Here is a 16,236-nt window from a genome sequence, read left to right on the forward strand (position 1 = left end):
GAAAATTAAAGAAACGAAACAAGGGGAAATTAAAGAAATGAAAATTGATACGCTGGATATTGAGTTGGATATTTTATTATCTTGATTAAGTGGTATCACCGTATCAGCGATAAAACGCAACTTGGTCGGTGCAGGAGTACTATATTCAACCATATATGCATGCTTATAATAGCTCAAATGACAAGGCAAAGATATTCAACCAACACCAAAGGTTATGTCAACGGAAAAAAATTTATCGTCAAAATTATTATTGTACATCTCTTCTAAATGATTTATACGCCCATCTGGAGCCCCTCAATGCTACATCGAATATTTGGACAAGGAATTAGAAAACAAATTACAAAAAGAAGCAATAGTGGTTGAAAGAATTTGGATATTCTGATGCTAATCTACAGAAAATGCTAGTATACAAATAAGTTTATGCTATTTGAACTGTTGATGAGTTCCCTGTTTGTTATGAGGGCTGTATCTGATCTCGCCGTAGAGCCTGCTGGAGCTGAATGACCTGTTGTTGCTGATCTGGTGGCAAGGAACTCAATTGTTCTGGTGTCAGATTCAATACTTGTTGCAGCAAAACAGACTCCACATCAGGTGGAAGCTGGGATGAGCAAAGAAAATAAGAATAATGATTTACATATCCAAAACGTTGATCAAACAAGATAGGGTCCATTGTGGTAAAAAAGAATCAAAACAATAGCATTTGAAACAGTAAACAAAGAAATGTAAATCTGAAACATTTAGAGGCATTTTCTGGCAAAAGTTATGCTTCTAAATAGAAGTTGGGAGTAAACCTTGGATTTTTTTATATAAAAATATATGATGAGTTTTGTACTATGCATAAAATCCCTCTCATAACATGGAATTCAGGTCATAACAGACTTAAGCTCGTAACCAAGACAGAGTTATGTGAGCATGATCCCTAAAGTACAGATATGATCGGTTATATCCAACAATCTAGTTCCACGCCATTTAGTGGTCATATTGGCATGATCCCTAAGTGCAGGCTAGTGAACTAAAGATGGTTCCGACATCAACTGCGACGTCAATTTTTCTGAAATCTTGAATGAAGATACTTGGTTCATTGGCAGTGTGTATAAGGCATAAACAGAGAGAGATGAGAGAGTGAGAGGGAGGAGACATAGACAGAGAGAGAGAACTTTGAGAGAGAGAGTGAGACCACGAGAGCTTAGAGAGAGAGAGAGTAGGCAGACACAGAACCAGAGAGAGTGAGCACAAGAGAGAATGTGGGAGGAGGGTGTCTTCTCATCGTGGTGTTCCTTCATCAAGGTATGCTGGGAGGACATCTCCTATCGGAGAAGGAAAACGAAATAGTAGAGCGGAAGGTTTCAGTTACCATAGGAATGTTGCAGTGACGTGGAGTACAGGATACGAGGATGTCAATGATCAGATCACCAAACATGAAGAGTGGGTAGAGGTATCACGTAGGAGGAAAAATAACGCAGCAGAAAACCGAGGCAGGGTGGTTGGTAATGGAAAACAGCTGCGATACAGGAACACGCGTTGGAGCAATCATGAAGATGTTACCACTTTTTACTTCTCCAGATTCCCTGTAGGGATAAGGGAGACTGATCTATGGAAGATTTTCCAGAAATGGGGTAGAGTGTGGGAAGTTTTTATTCCCAAACACAAAAATAAGGAAGGGCACAGGTTCGGCTTCGTCAGGTTCAAAGATGTGACGGATGTGAAGAAGCTGGAACGAGTTTTGGACAACAACATCTTCATTGATGGAATGAAACTGTTTGTCAACAGCCCAAGGTTTGACAGGGGTAAGGTGTATCGAGCACTTTCAGATGCAGAGTCCTCACAGAAAGTGGTGGGTAGTCAGGAGAAGCAGAAGGGGAAGCAGCAGGAGAACAGAGGTCCCTGTTATGGTGATAGACCACGTTCATACCTGGAAGTGGTTAAGGACGGGACACTTGGTGAAGGAAGCTTACATCAGATGAAGGAAACTCCTCAGGGTATCAACAAAGAAAAACAGAGCTCGGTGGTTTTGAATTCAAACATGGCGGACAGTGAATGGCTCCAGAAGGCATGGGTGGGGAGATTGAAGAATAGAGGGATGTTCGAAAAGATAGAAGAGGAGTTAAGGTGGGTGATTGATCACGATATACACCCCTGCTACTGGGTTGACGACTGGGTTATTCTCCCCTATATGGATGACTCCAATGCGGCCAAACTGATTAACGAAGAACTGAAGAACGGTTCCACACCCATAACGGACCTTCAAAAATGGTCTCCGCACATCAGACCAACTCACAGGCTCACATGGATTCTGTTAGGGGGTCTTCCGCTAGTTGTGTGGAAACCTGAATATCTGCAGATGGTGTTGAAGGGTATCGGGGAGATGGTGGAGGTCGACGAGTATGTGGAAGAACGTAAACGGATGGATGTGGCACGAATTCTTGTTCGGACAAATCGAAGTCTGGGCTTTCAGGAGAACTTATGGGCTACCATTGACGGGGAGGAATACGAGCTCACTGTGGTGGAGGATACGAGCGGTATAGGGGCGAAAATGAAGAGTTATCGGAACAGTAACTGGTTTCCGCCATCACCTCTATCGACGCAGCCAAACACTCCAGCTTCTCCCGGAGACGGAACTCTTGGGAACCAATCCGGCAGCGAGGACAGTGACGGCGGCTTTGCCAACATGGACGATGGTTTCTGCAACAACTTTCGTTCGTCCCAAGCTCGTCGTGACCATTGGATAAAATCCCTTGGTCGTTCCGCTTTGGACCGGTCCAACAGCGACACGGATGACGTGGCCCACTCCAACGTGGTCAACGGAAAGAAAAACGCAGACGCCTCGTATGGTGTGGCTCCCGAACCCCACAACGGTCACATTACTCTGAATAGTAATGACTTTATTAATGAAGGGGAAAGAAGAAACGGGGATAGCATGCATGTAGCAAAATCTTCAGAGAACGTTACAGGTGATGAGGGGCAGACGGGACTGGTTTATATGGCTAATAAAGGAAACTCAGACACAGGCACAGAGGGGGACAGTGAGGTGCTTCGACACCTTGAGGATGATCACATGCATAGGACTAACACGCCTAATTGCACAGTCACCCTACAATCTGGTCAACAAGATATAAAGGAAGTTTTGGGGGAAACGGGCCAGAAGCAAAAGGGCCCAATTAAGTCAGCCACAAAGGTTTATGTTAGAAGAAAGGAGGTACCTCTAAGTCATGGAAAAGCCCATTATCTAAAAACAGACCGTATGCCTTCAACCCAAGGGGATAACATAGAACAGCAGTGTGCCTTAGTAAGAGATTTGGGCCTCAGCTTTGAGGGAGATGAGATACAGTTCAAGGAGCTTATGCTAGACATGGAGAATAGAGATAATATGGTGGCAGCTGAGATGGGTTGTAAAAAACAAATTACATGATTATCCTATCATACAATTCCAGAGGTTTGGGGAGGGGGATTAAGTGGACAGCTATTCGAAAGACTATCTCAAAGCATAAGGTGGATATTGTTTGTATCCAAGAAACTAAAAAAGAGAGTTTTAATAAAAGTATATGTCAGTCCATATGGGGTGACCCATCTGCATCTTGGGACAATGTACCTTCTGTACAGGCTGCTGGGGGACTGCTGTGTCTATGGAATAATTCTGTTTTTGAAGTAGAAAGGAGGGTGAAAGGTAGATACTTTTTAATGCTTGAAGGCAGGTGGCTTAAAAACAATCAGAGGCTGTTCCTTGTGAATGTTTATGCCCCGTGTGACCTTGCTGGGAAGAGAGCTCTCTGGGAGGATCTGACGCAGCTTAGAGTTTCTAATTCCCCTGGTGCCTGGTGCTTCTTAGGAGATTTTAATAGTATTAGAAGCCAGGAGGAAAGAATTAGCTCTTCTAATCGAACAGCTGATCCCTTGAGCATTTCAGAGTTCAATCAGTGGATATCAGATATGGAACTCCAGGAGATTAAGTGTGTTGGTAGCAGATTCACATGGATTAGGCCTAATGGAAGTGTCAAGAGTAGGCTTGATAGATTCTTGGTTTCAGACCAATGGAAGTCTATTTGGCCTGATTGCTGTCAATATGTTCTCCCAAGGGATTTCTCGGATCATTGTCCTACCCTCTTGCAAACTGAGATGCTGGATTGGGGCCCTAAGCCTTTTAGGGTTGCTGATTGGTGGATACAGCAAAAGGGTTACCAAAGAGTGGTGAAGGAGGCTTGGAGTAGTGCTCAGCAGGGGGGCTGGGGGGGAGTTGTGCTAAAAAATAAGTTGAAATATCTGAAAGAGGCCATAAGAAAGTGGAGTAAAGACTCTGGGTTTGTCAATGATAAGGGGATTCACAAAATCCAGAAGAAGCTAAATGAAGTGGAGGATATAGCATCTAATAGAAGTCTGTCCGAAGTTGAGATTAAGGCTAAGAGAGAGCTGCAGCAAGAGTTGTGGGAGGCTTCAACTGCTTTTGAATCTCTTTTAAGACAGAAATCTAGAGCTAAATGGTTAAAAGAAGGGGACAGCAACTCTTCTTACTTCCACAAAGTGATAAATTTCAGGAGACATTGTAATGGCCTTCATGGAATTCTCATTCAGGGTGAATGGGTTCAGAACCCCAGTGAAGTTAAGAATGAAGCTGTGAAGTTCTTCCTCAGCAGATTCACTGAACAGCATATTCGCAGACCCACCCTTGATGGAGTTCATTTCTCTTCAATTAATCAAAGGCAGAGGGAGGAGTTGATTGCCCCTTTCTTGGATCATGAGATCAAAGAAGCAGTGTGGAGTTGTGGTGGGGACAAATGCCCTGGACCCGATGGTTTCAACTTCAATTTCATTAAAGAATTTTGGGGAGTGCTGAAAACTGACTTTAGAAGATTTATAGATGAATTTCATGTGCATGGCTGCTTCCCTAGAGGCAGTAATGCTTCCTTCTTGGCCCTAATTCCCAAAGTTAAACACCCTCAGACCTTTGATGATTACAGACCAATCTCCTTGATTGGGTGTATGTACAAGGTGATAGCTAAGTTATTAGCAAATAGATTGAGGAATGTTATATCTGACCTTATTGATGAGAGACAAACAGCCTTTATCAAAGACAGACACATCCTTCATGGAATTGTAATTCTCAATGAGGTGATTGAGGAAGCCTGTAGAAGTAAAAAGCCAACTATGATTTTCAAGGTGGATTTTGAAAAGGCCTACGACTCAGTCTCATGGGGTTTCTTGGACTACATGCTGCAAAGAATGGGATTTTGTCCCAAATGGAGACACTGGATTTCAACCTGCCTCAGTTCAGCAACCATCTCCATCCTCGTTAATGGCAGCCCTACAAAGGAGTTTGCTCCTACTAGAGGCTTGAGGCAAGGGGATCCTTTAGCCCCCTTACTTTTCAATATAGTTGGAGAAGGCATCACAGGATTGATGAGGGAAGCAACTCAGAAAAACTTATACAGAAGTTACATGGTTGGGAAGACAAAGGAACCCACTAATATTTTACAATATGCAGATGACACAGTCTTTGTGGGTGAAGCTGTTTGGGAGAATGTCTTAGTGTTGAAAGCTATGCTCAGAGGTTTTGAATTGGCTTCAGGTCTGAAGATTAACTATGCTAAAAGTCAGTTTGGGATTATAGGAGGTAGGGTCAATTGGATAAGTCAGGCTGCTCAAACCCTGAACTGTAGACAACTGGAAATCCCCTTCTGTTATTTAGGTATTCCTGTTGGAGCTAAACCCTCAAGCAGGGTTGTGTGGGAGCCTTTGATCACTAAATGTGAATCCACATTATCTAAATGGGCGCAGAAAAATCTATCCATGGCAGGAAGGGTGACCCTAATCAATTCGGTCCTTAATGCTCTACCAATATATCTTCTATCCTTCTTCAAGATCCCCCAAAAGGTAGTTCATAGATTGGTAGCACTGCAGAGAAATTTTTTGTGGGGGGGAGATAAGGACTACAAGAAAATTCCTTGGGTAAAATGGGAGGTTGTTTGTCTACCTAGGGAGGAAGGAGGTTTAGGGATTAAAGATATTCCTAAATTCAATGAAGCTCTGTTGGGCAAATGGATTTGGGCTTTAGCTACTGATCAGCAGCAGTTATGGGTTCGAATCATAAATTCCAAATACGGAGGTTGGAATCAGTTCCAGAGGGGCAGAGATAAGAGGGGAAGCTCATATTGGTGGAGGGACCTGAGGAAGATTTATCACCAGCCTGAGCACAGCATTTTTCATCAAAACATGGCATGGAGTGTTGGTGGGGGTGATAGAATACAATTCTGGACAGACAGCTGGTTAGGGGAAGAATTCAGTCTGCAGCAGAAGTATAATTCACTCTATATGATTAGCAGACAGCAGCATAGTATCATTTCAAAAATGGGGACTTTCTATGAAGATAGCTGGAGATGGGATTTTAAATGGAGGAGGAATTTATTTGACCATGAAAATGATTTGGCAGTCAACTTTATGGAGGAGATTAATTCTATTCCTATCCAGAGATACTTGCAGGACACTATGAGGTGGAAAGCTGAATCTAGTGGTGTGTACTCCACCAAGTCAGCTTATAGATTAATGCTGAACAACAATGCCTCAGGTTCGGATGTCAGCATCTTCAAATTAATTTGGAAGTTGAAAGTTCCTCCAAGAGCAGCAGTCTTCACTTGGAGACTTCTCAAGGACAGGTTACCCACTAAGGGTAATTTGCGAAGAAGAAATGTGCTTCTCCAAGATGAAGGATGCCCTCTCTGTGGTCAAGAGCAGGAGGAAGTGGGTCACCTCTTTTTTAATTGTAAAAGGATTATGCCCCTGTGGTGGGAATCCATGGGGTGGGTCAGGGCTGTAGGACCTCTTCCAGCTTCCCCAGCAAGCCATTTAGCTCAATTTTGTGAAGGATTTGGTGTTAATATAAATCAAAGCAGATGGTGTGGATGGTGGGTGGCTCTAACTAGTACCATATGGCACCATAGGAATATCTTGATCTTTCAAGGAAAACCTTTTGATCACTCTAAAGTCATGGAGGAGGCTATGTTTACAGCTTGGTCTTGGATAAAAGCTAGAGAGAAAGGTTTCAACAGTAGCTTCAACCATTGGTCCTCTAATATATCGGGGTCCTTTGGTTAACCTATGTGGTGATGTTCTATTGATGGGTTAGTTTGGGTTTTTGGGAGGCAGCACCAGAGGTGCTTTGTATTTTCTTTGTTCAGTACCACTTGTACTGTTTTATTTAATCAATAATATAATATATATTTCGCCTTCCAAAAAAAAATAAGGCATAAATTTATCCACTTATTGATCATATTTCAAACTAAAGATACGAAACATGTATAGCATAACTGCTGGCTACATATGTCAAAGTCAAATATCCAAATCCTTAAATATCAGCAATAGTAAGCAGGGCCATCATCTTTCACTGACGTAAATCTTCATTTCAAAAGTATATTAAAAGTTTAAAACTAGTCTATCACCTTAATTCATCCACAAAGGGTATTCAATTAACTATATCTAATCATACACATAATCTAATGTTAATTTCAGAGTATATTTAAGAAACAGGCAATATTATGCAATTCTGGGTTAGACTAGCTTTTTTAGCAACCAAATGGAAGGCTATTCAAAATCAGAATCTTGAAAGACATGACCTTACAATAATTTTTGCATCCAAATCCAAATTCAAATGCTAACAATGAATCATTGAATAAATTCACAAGAAAATTGTTCACCTTAACTTCTTATCAATGAATCACCAAGTCACACATACCTGAGAAAATTGTTGCTCAGAGTATTGCCCTTCCGCTTTAGGAGCTGCATGTACAGGTAATGAACTTCTTCCCAGGATATGAGATGATCCATCGGTGAAAGGCATGTCTGAAATTCCTGAAGAAAGAGGGGCACTCCTTCCCTCATCCAATTTCATGACCTTTGACGGCCGAGTAAAAGATTCTGAAGAATCATGAACCATGTTTGTTTTCTCTACTCCCAAAGGAATGTTTGATTTTGAATGTGTATTAGCTCTCTTGGCCCAATTTAAATCCTCAATAACTTTAGAAGATTTATCACCTTTACTCAGTAACTGAGAATTTGCTGATGACATGGAGGGGCAATGCTGTTTTAATAAATAAAGTTAGATGCTTTATTTTAAAAATATAAACATAAAAAATAGAAGCTGTAGACAGCTCAGCAGAAGTGAAGAGAAAATAAGCTTCTACAGATTATCTGCTCCACAGCATTTTATATTGAAAGCAAATAGCCAATTATGGTCAATCAATAACTTGACATTTCTATGTATGGTAAATAATAGGAAAACATTATAAAATGTCAGTGATGCTTCAATAGTAGATGCTTTGGTGATTTTCTTCATCAGTAATCACCTTTTTTTTCTTTTGATAAACAAAGAATTTATTAAAAAAGAAAGGAGAGACACTGTTGGAAAGCCACCTTAACTGCAGTCACCCCTAGCCCACCTTAGCTGTGGCATCTAGGGATGTCAAATGAGACAGGATCTTAAATTAAGTAATTCCAGTATGTCATAACATAAATAGTAATTCCAGGATTTTAAAGTATAGATATTTTCATTTGCAGCTTTGATGAGATAAAGTGATATATCAGGCATCCTTATGGTGCGCTAAAAAGACAATTTCTTCTCTGATAGATATGCAGAGGGAATGGAAAGCTATGCTTAGTTGATGTGTGTTTCTCCTATTGCCTAGTTTTTGTATTCTCTATTATCATGTGCTACAGACACCTAGTTTCTTTCTCTAATACAAATTGCTACATCAAAATAAGAATAAGCAATAACAAAATGCATAGAACAGGAATAATCTTTCAATGGAAAGAAAGGCTGGGTTGAAGCAGCATGGAGGTGCAAAGTGCATAAATTTTCAAAGTGTCAATATATGTGCAACATTAAAGGACTAAAAAACACAAGCAAAACTTGGCAAAAGTTGGCGTCTGGACGAACCATTTGAATATTATGTCCTACAGTTGAGTTTCCAACATGTACAGAATGCTGTAGCAAAGAGGGATGCATTTGCTGGTTCAGAGCAGTTGAAGTTCCCGGTTGAATTAGAGGCCTAACAGACAAACTGCCCAAACCTGGAGGACGTGCAGAAGGAAGCATTAAATTAGACTGCCCTGACAATGTTCCTGGCAGTACAAGATTGTTTGGATGTTGCTGAAGGGGAATCCGAGGCTGCACTGGAGGCTTTGGATGTGCAGTTAATTGATTAGGAGCCAAAGGATTATGAGGTATGGTGTTGACTTGGCCTTCTTGAGCATAAGGTGTCAAACCAGGCTGCAACTTGCCCTGCCCAGGAGGAGGAAGGCCTGACAGAGTTTGAACCAATGATGGCTGACCCAGCTGGCCTTCATTCATTAAAGACTGTGAGGTTTGATCTGAAACCAGCCTAAGGTTCGGCATTTGTAACTGCAAAAATTATTATGGAAAGGAAAATTAAAAGATCTAGAAGGAATAAGCTAAAGGAACAAAAGATCTCAGTAGTCTGATGTAAATTTAATGTTAAGTTGACATAACATAAACCGTAAAGATCACAATTGTTTAGGGTTATTTGTTGTTGCTTCATGTGATGTTATATCAGTCCTAGAGGGGTATCTTATTAATTTTATAATAAGGTATTTTAAAGCATGTCGGCAGATGGGCTTTTGTTTGTGCCTGTTTCCTTAAGTCATTTCAGTTATTTGTGCTTTGTTTATTAATGGTTAATTGATTAGTTATTAAACTTTGACCTCAAGTTTTGGACTATTTGTTCCCCAAATTTTGACTAGTCCTCCTATACAATTGATGTATACAGCTGTCCATGGAATCATTTGTAGAAAACTCCTACAGCCAAGGCATACAAGGTATCCAATTGCTTAAGAAAATCTATTCCCTTTCTCCTTTTTAACCAGCCCAGGCATTGTTTTTCACAGGCAGTATTAAAAACACGTGATGAAACAATATTAGCTTATATTTGCTTCCAACTGTCCCAGAACACGGTATCTCTAATATGCAAATTCACAGCCTTGGAAGGTGAAATTTATGGCACACCCTAAAGCACCCTCTTATGTCCTGGATGACATGATTTGGCATAAAATATAAAAGGAATGAAAATCAAGTGAAAAGGTAGTAAAACAAACCACTTGGGAAGTCACCATTCCTAGCATTATCTGAGCCTGCATATACAGAAAATTATGAACATAATGATCAGAGAAATTATCCAAACCATTGATTTCTAGCAAAATATAGATCCAAGTTCAACAACACTGAAACAAATTTGGAGGAGAGAAGCACAAAATCCCCAATGGTTATATTTTTTTGGAGTTACAATATTGCTCATTATATAGAACACACCAACAATATGTAACTTTCACAGAAAGAGTGATCAGTTGTGCATTGATTGTCAAAATGAAGACCAAGGGTAGCACACCAAATTGAAAGATTCTAAATTACAACCCACACATTGAATATTGATATATTTTCTTTAGACTAGAAATTTTCTAAAAGAGAATTACAAGAGTTGAGGATAAGGATTAAGGAATACTCCTAGAGAAAACAGAAAGTACAAAGAAAAAGAAAAATAGCACTTAGGCCATTAGAAAAGCCTTCTCTCTGCATATAAGACAAACTGTAAATAAAACACCAACCCGTATCCCATATAAAAGCTGGCTAAATTCTAAATCATGGTTGGTGCAGTTCAAGTATACACAATAAAATGGCAGGCTAAGTTTTTCAACTTTAAAAAGTGTAAAGGATAATGACAAAAAAGCCACAAGGTATGCAAATCAAGTAAAAACAGAGATCGCACATAACCTACAACAACCAAGGCATAACATATAATTCCAGAAGAAAGCATCCCTTGATAGCTACCATAACGGGCATCTATCATGCAAACACATGACTAGAAAGAGACAAGTTTCTCATCAAAGAATGTTGTGCTTGAATAAATTCACAAAGGAATCGATACAGGAGAAAAGTACAGACCTGAAAAAGAGCCTTGGGCAACTGTGGCCTTGAAAGCAACAGCTGGCGAGCCAGTTCCTTGTTCTGTGTAGCCATTCCCTGCATCATAACAAGAACAAAAATAAGTCAAGAAAAGAGATGGTTGTCTAGGAAGGCGAAATTAGCTTTACTCAATAGTTACCTTCAGCTCAGAGATAATCTCAGTCAACTGACTCCTGGACATTTTGGCCAGATGCAGAGTTAAAGGATCATGTGCTAATGCTGACTGACTCTGCAAACTATTTTGATTTGACTGGATGCCAAACTGAGCACCACCTAGAGCTGCTGTCATGACAGCTGCAGCTGTTATGGCAATATGAAGACCAATAGGCTGATGCTGAACAGCTTCCCCAAGGACAGCTGGGATGCCAACTTGTTTCTGATGGTCTTTAATACATAAAAGGAGAAAATGAAAAACACGGGATGAAAAAGATGATGCCGTAATTATATGTGTAAGAACTAAGATAATTTATCAAAGCATATAAGAATGGCATGAGAATAAGAACTGACCAACATTTGTAGTCATTCCAGGACCGCCACGACCCTGTGCCAGAAGAGAAAAAAAAATCATTTTAATCTGAAATAAAACTGATTTTTAGCACAAGATTCCAGTATTTTGACCTACACAAACACAGAAATTGGGGGAAAACAAGAAAAGAAAATCTTTGCATTGTCCTAAATGCCTTTGACATCTTTGAAATTAATGATGAATTTAATATATTCACATTACTTTAGTGTCAGAAGGCTTAGCACCTATGCGAGAATGTGGGTGACTTAATTTGTTTGGTCAAAAATGTAAATAAACAAGTAAAAGATATATTGATCCATGTGAGATCAATTTTTGGTTTCACAATTCACATTGATCAAATATTGTGGTTTGGAAAATGAAATCTAATTATAAAAAGTAAATATAAATGAGAGACAACATATGCCCAATTATTCATGGCTTTCACGGTGCATGCCAGTATGACTAGTTTGGAGTTGGACTTCTTTTCAGGTGATTTGCACTTTCTTTAAAGTAAAAATAGCAAAGATTTGGGAGAATAACTAACTTGTCACTATTCGAAGAAGTTTTGACAATATACCTGTTCTCGGTTTCTATCATTCCCTTTATCATTTTCAGCAAAATCAACGCGTAATTGCCGCCCATTAATTTCATAACCCTGAAGATTTCGTCGAGCACTTAAAGCCGTCTCTTCATCCTTATACTCACAGAATCCATAACCTTTTGGTTTCCCAGTTTCTCTGTCAATAACTAGTCTGTGGATAAAAGAAGATGGGAATAGTTCAAGTCTTCAACCAAATAAACCTTTGGTCAAGAAGCAAAAGGCAGTTCCAAGAAATTACAGAAAAAATCTCATAATGAAACTCATCCATTAGAACAAACTAGGAAAGCCACTTGTAGCCCTGTTTGGATAAACTTCTACACAAACACTTACAAGAGAAGAAAATATGAAGGTAAAAGCCAAGTGCATGAGTTGATTTTAACTTCTGGGAGAAGCTCAATTCATTTTATCTTTTTTACTTTCATAATCTAGAACTAATCCCCTAATGACAGAGTGGAAGAAAACATAAATTGTTGTAACAAGTAATAAAACCTAAGAACATTCCTTCATAACAAAAAGAGCTTAACTTTATTCAAAGTTACCTGAATGAGACTACTGGGCCAACCTCCTGGCAGATTTCAATAAGCTGTTCCTCTGTGGCATCATACGGTATATTCCCAACTACAACAGAATCACAACAATTGTCATAATAACCCAACAACCACCAATTTCACAATTTCCAATCTAATTGAAATCAAAATCATCTAAGGTTGCAATAAACATGGAGTCACAGAGGTAGAAAATTAAAAAAAATATATTTTATTTCGATTTCCCATTTCTTCAATAACCAGAAAAGTGCGAAGAGAGAGAGAGAGAGAGTGAGAAAGAGGAATACCGAAAACGCAGCGATGCTGGGACTGGGAGGTGGCCATGAAATCAACATCAGCAGAAGAAGGTGAAGCGCTGCTCCATCTTCTTCCTCCTCAGAACCATTATTCGTCCAGCAAGAGAGAAAGAAACTTATTCGCGTTTCGTTTCGATTCGATCTTCTTCTCCTGCAGCGACACTGTTGGGTTAATGAAAGGGTTTCATTTTTGTTCTATCAATCAACTATCAACTATATATATATATATATATATATATATATATATATATATATATATATATATATATATTACATGTTAAAGATATAAAAAAAAAATATTCTTATTAATATAGCAATGATGATTATCATTTGTCATTAATTTAATTTTAAAATATTATTGATAAATTTAAACATAACCATATCTTTTCTTATATATTAATTAACATTATTACTTCGAATATTATTTATAATTTTTAATTTAAAATATAAATAATATATTATTTTTAGTTCATAATCAACATATTATTATATTAAAAATGAAAAAATGACAATTTAAATAATTAAATAACTCTGATATTAATCATAATTAACGATTCTAACTATATTTTTCATTAGTTTCCCTTTAAATTGTATATAATTTTATTTATAGTTTTTTATTTATAATAACATATTATTATATGAAAAACAGGAAAATTATTTGATATTAATTGTAAGAATTAGAATTAAGTCCATAATAATGAAAATAAAAAATAAGGATACAAATATTTAGTTATAATAACTTTGTAACCGTGTAATTTATTGATTGATTTTTATTTTCTAACTTTTCTTCTGCCATTTATCATTTTATTGTAATTTTTTAATTTAATTTTCTTAATTTCTTTATGTAGTTTTTTAATTATTTTAATTTTAGTGTAATGACTTCTTTTGTATTTTTTTCTTTAAATTCAGATTTTAAACAAAAATTTCTTTCATTTTCTTTCTCTACTGCATCATAACTTTTAATTTTGATTATGTTGCAAACGTGAATGATTCTTTTTTTTTTTTCTAACACTTCCATTTTCTTCCACCTAAGATTCATTATAGTTCATTTTTTTGTTTTTTGGTCGTTCTTTTCCTAACTTTATTTGGTTCAGGTGAAATGAGAAATGAAACTATAATACAATGAATTTCATTTATTTGTTCGAAGGCAGGCGGAAAGAAAATTTGTTACAAATTGGTAGATCCCATCTGGGATGACTTCCCCTCTATGCATCATTTGAAACAAAATTCAATTGTAAAAGACAACAAGCTCTTTGTGTCATCTTTGTTTTGCTTGATTATTAAAAAGACAACAATTTAAGTGTAAAATTAATTTATCAACAAGTTTTATTTTTCTCTACGTCTCTTTGCTGTTATAGGTGACTATTTCTCCAACAACTTCACATCATTGCACGTGCTTTATTTTATGCTTCAAAGTGAACTTTAGGAGTTATGCTAATATATATCTTTCACAATCACAACATGATTTTTCTATTTTATTTTAAGTGTATTTTTAGTTTTAAGAAATTGTGCTAATATATTGAAGAGTTGATGTCTAATTCAACTTTTGATTGTGTTTATTGTTTAATAATACGAAGAAATATACGTAATATTTTCTCTTTTATGAGTTGCGAAGGGAAGATGATCCTAATACATTTGTTTTTTTAATGTGTTGTACTATTTCTTTTTAAGAATTAGTATTTTTTTTCATTGTTTTTTCTTTGGTGAAAAGTTTTGATATATTTGCTTTTTAATTTATCAGGCATTTGATTTTTTTTGTCTAATAGGTATTTTTTTTATTAGTTTTTTTGGTATTGTTATTTATTTATTAGTTTGATTTTTATGTTTCTTATTGTTTTGAATTGTGAGTTGGGTTATGTAGTAAAAAATATTGATTATCAAGTGTTGGATGTTATCTAACGTGAAAGATTATGTGATGCAAGATAAAGATGAATCTTTTATTCATTTATGATAAGAAAGACAACAAAATGGATAATATGATGGAGTCTTCAAGAGTAAAATGTGAAAAATTAAAATTAAAATTTATTATGTATCTTTTTTCTAAAAGTAATTATTTTTTAAAAAAATATTTAACCTTTTTTCCATTTTTATTTTTCTTTTAAGGTAAACTTATAAGTATTTGACTTAAATATATTTAAAGTCTCTAAAAAATTATTGAGTTTTGTTTTAAGTTTATATAGTCAATTATGTGATTATATGACACTATCACAACTATTGATAGTGTTGGAAAGATTAATGTCTAAGTAACATATCATCACTTACTTAATGGTAGAAACTCAAAGTAAAAAATTTAATATATTATAGACTCAAAATAATGAAAAAATTTAGACTAAAATGTGATTTTAGTCCCACAAATGTGAGTCATAATTTTTTAGTCCTCTAAATTTGAAGTTATTTTTTAGTCCGTAAAATTTGTAAAATATTATTTTTAGTCCTTTGGCAAAGTGTGAGTTAAATAAGAAATAAAAAAATTATAATATTTGACAGTTTTTATCGTCAAAATTTGATTTTTTATTTTTTATATTAAAGTAAGTTTTTTGACCGATTTTAAAATGTTAAAATCAAGTCGATAAAAAATTAAACTAATTTTAAAATCAATCAATGGTTTTTTTTTAATGTTTGTACTTACTTGATTATGGTAATGTTTAACCTTCAAAAACATACTTTAAAATATAAAATATAAAATCAAATTTTGATCATCAAAACTTAAAAGTTGTTACAAATCATAAATCTCAGTATTCCACATGTTTGACTTGTAATGTGCATAAGGACTAAAAAAAGTATTTTGTAGATTTCAAGGATTAAAAAATTAACTTTGAATTTGGAGGACTAAAAAAAAATTATTCAAATTTAAATGACTAAAAACATATTTAAGTCAAAAATTTATTAGAGATCTTAAACATATTTAAGTCTAAATATTATTATTATTACTTAAATATTTAAATTTTTTCAATAAATAACATTTCAAATTATTATTTAACATTTTTTCCAATTTATAGTGATACGATGGGTTTTAAAAATGGTAAAAGGAAATAGAATGTTAGAAATAGAATTATACTATGTAAAAACTGTAACCTTAATTGAGTAAAAAAACTGTAATCTTAGTTTTTAGATTTTAAATTGAACATGACCATAGTTTTCATTTGTCTTTTTCTAAAACATATTCATTATTTATTAAAATAATTTTTATTGCTATGGTAACAATATAATCTATATATCTATATACATATATAAAAGAATAGTCGAACAAAAATATCAATTTAATCACAGTTGTGACACTTGTTCAAATTTAAAGTCATTTTTATCAATACCTCAAAACTATGATGTGT

At 36.0% G+C, this 16,236-nt stretch overlaps 1 protein-coding gene across 1 annotated transcript; it reads right to left on the bottom strand.

Annotated features, from left to right (window-relative positions):
• Positions 1-190: 190 nt before the first annotated feature.
• On the bottom strand, positions 191-13,098 carry LOC114371235 (cleavage stimulating factor 64-like). The gene is made up of 10 exons (XM_028328691.1): positions 12,899-13,098; positions 12,606-12,684; positions 12,043-12,217; positions 11,468-11,501; positions 11,100-11,344; positions 10,940-11,017; positions 10,096-10,131; positions 8,921-9,385; positions 7,721-8,065; positions 191-598 (listed from the first exon to the last, which is right to left on the bottom strand). Exons 1-10 carry the CDS (start codon positions 12,933-12,935, stop codon positions 455-457), a joined length of 1,638 nt encoding a protein of 545 aa, XP_028184492.1. The 5' UTR covers positions 12,936-13,098; the 3' UTR covers positions 191-454.
• Between the last annotated feature and the right edge of the window lie 3,138 nt (positions 13,099-16,236).

The sequence above is a fragment of the Glycine soja genome, chromosome 10 (genome assembly GCF_004193775.1).
Source record: "Glycine soja cultivar W05 chromosome 10, ASM419377v2, whole genome shotgun sequence".
Classification (NCBI taxonomy): Eukaryota; Viridiplantae; Streptophyta; class Magnoliopsida; order Fabales; family Fabaceae; genus Glycine; species Glycine soja.

Excerpts from the sequence above, each read along its gene's own strand:
- LOC114371235 (XM_028328691.1), bottom strand. The coding sequence starts at position 12,935 with ATGGCCACCTCCCAGTCCCAGCATCGCTGCGTTTTCG. Across the intron at positions 12,685-12,898 it reads CCAGCATCGCTGCGTTTTCG|TTGGGAATATACCGTATGAT; the intron begins GTATTCCTCTTT and ends ATTCTGTTGTAG. Across the intron at positions 11,502-12,042 it reads ATGATAGAAACCGAGAACAG|GGTCGTGGCGGTCCTGGAAT; the intron begins GTATATTGTCAA and ends CTTCTGGCACAG.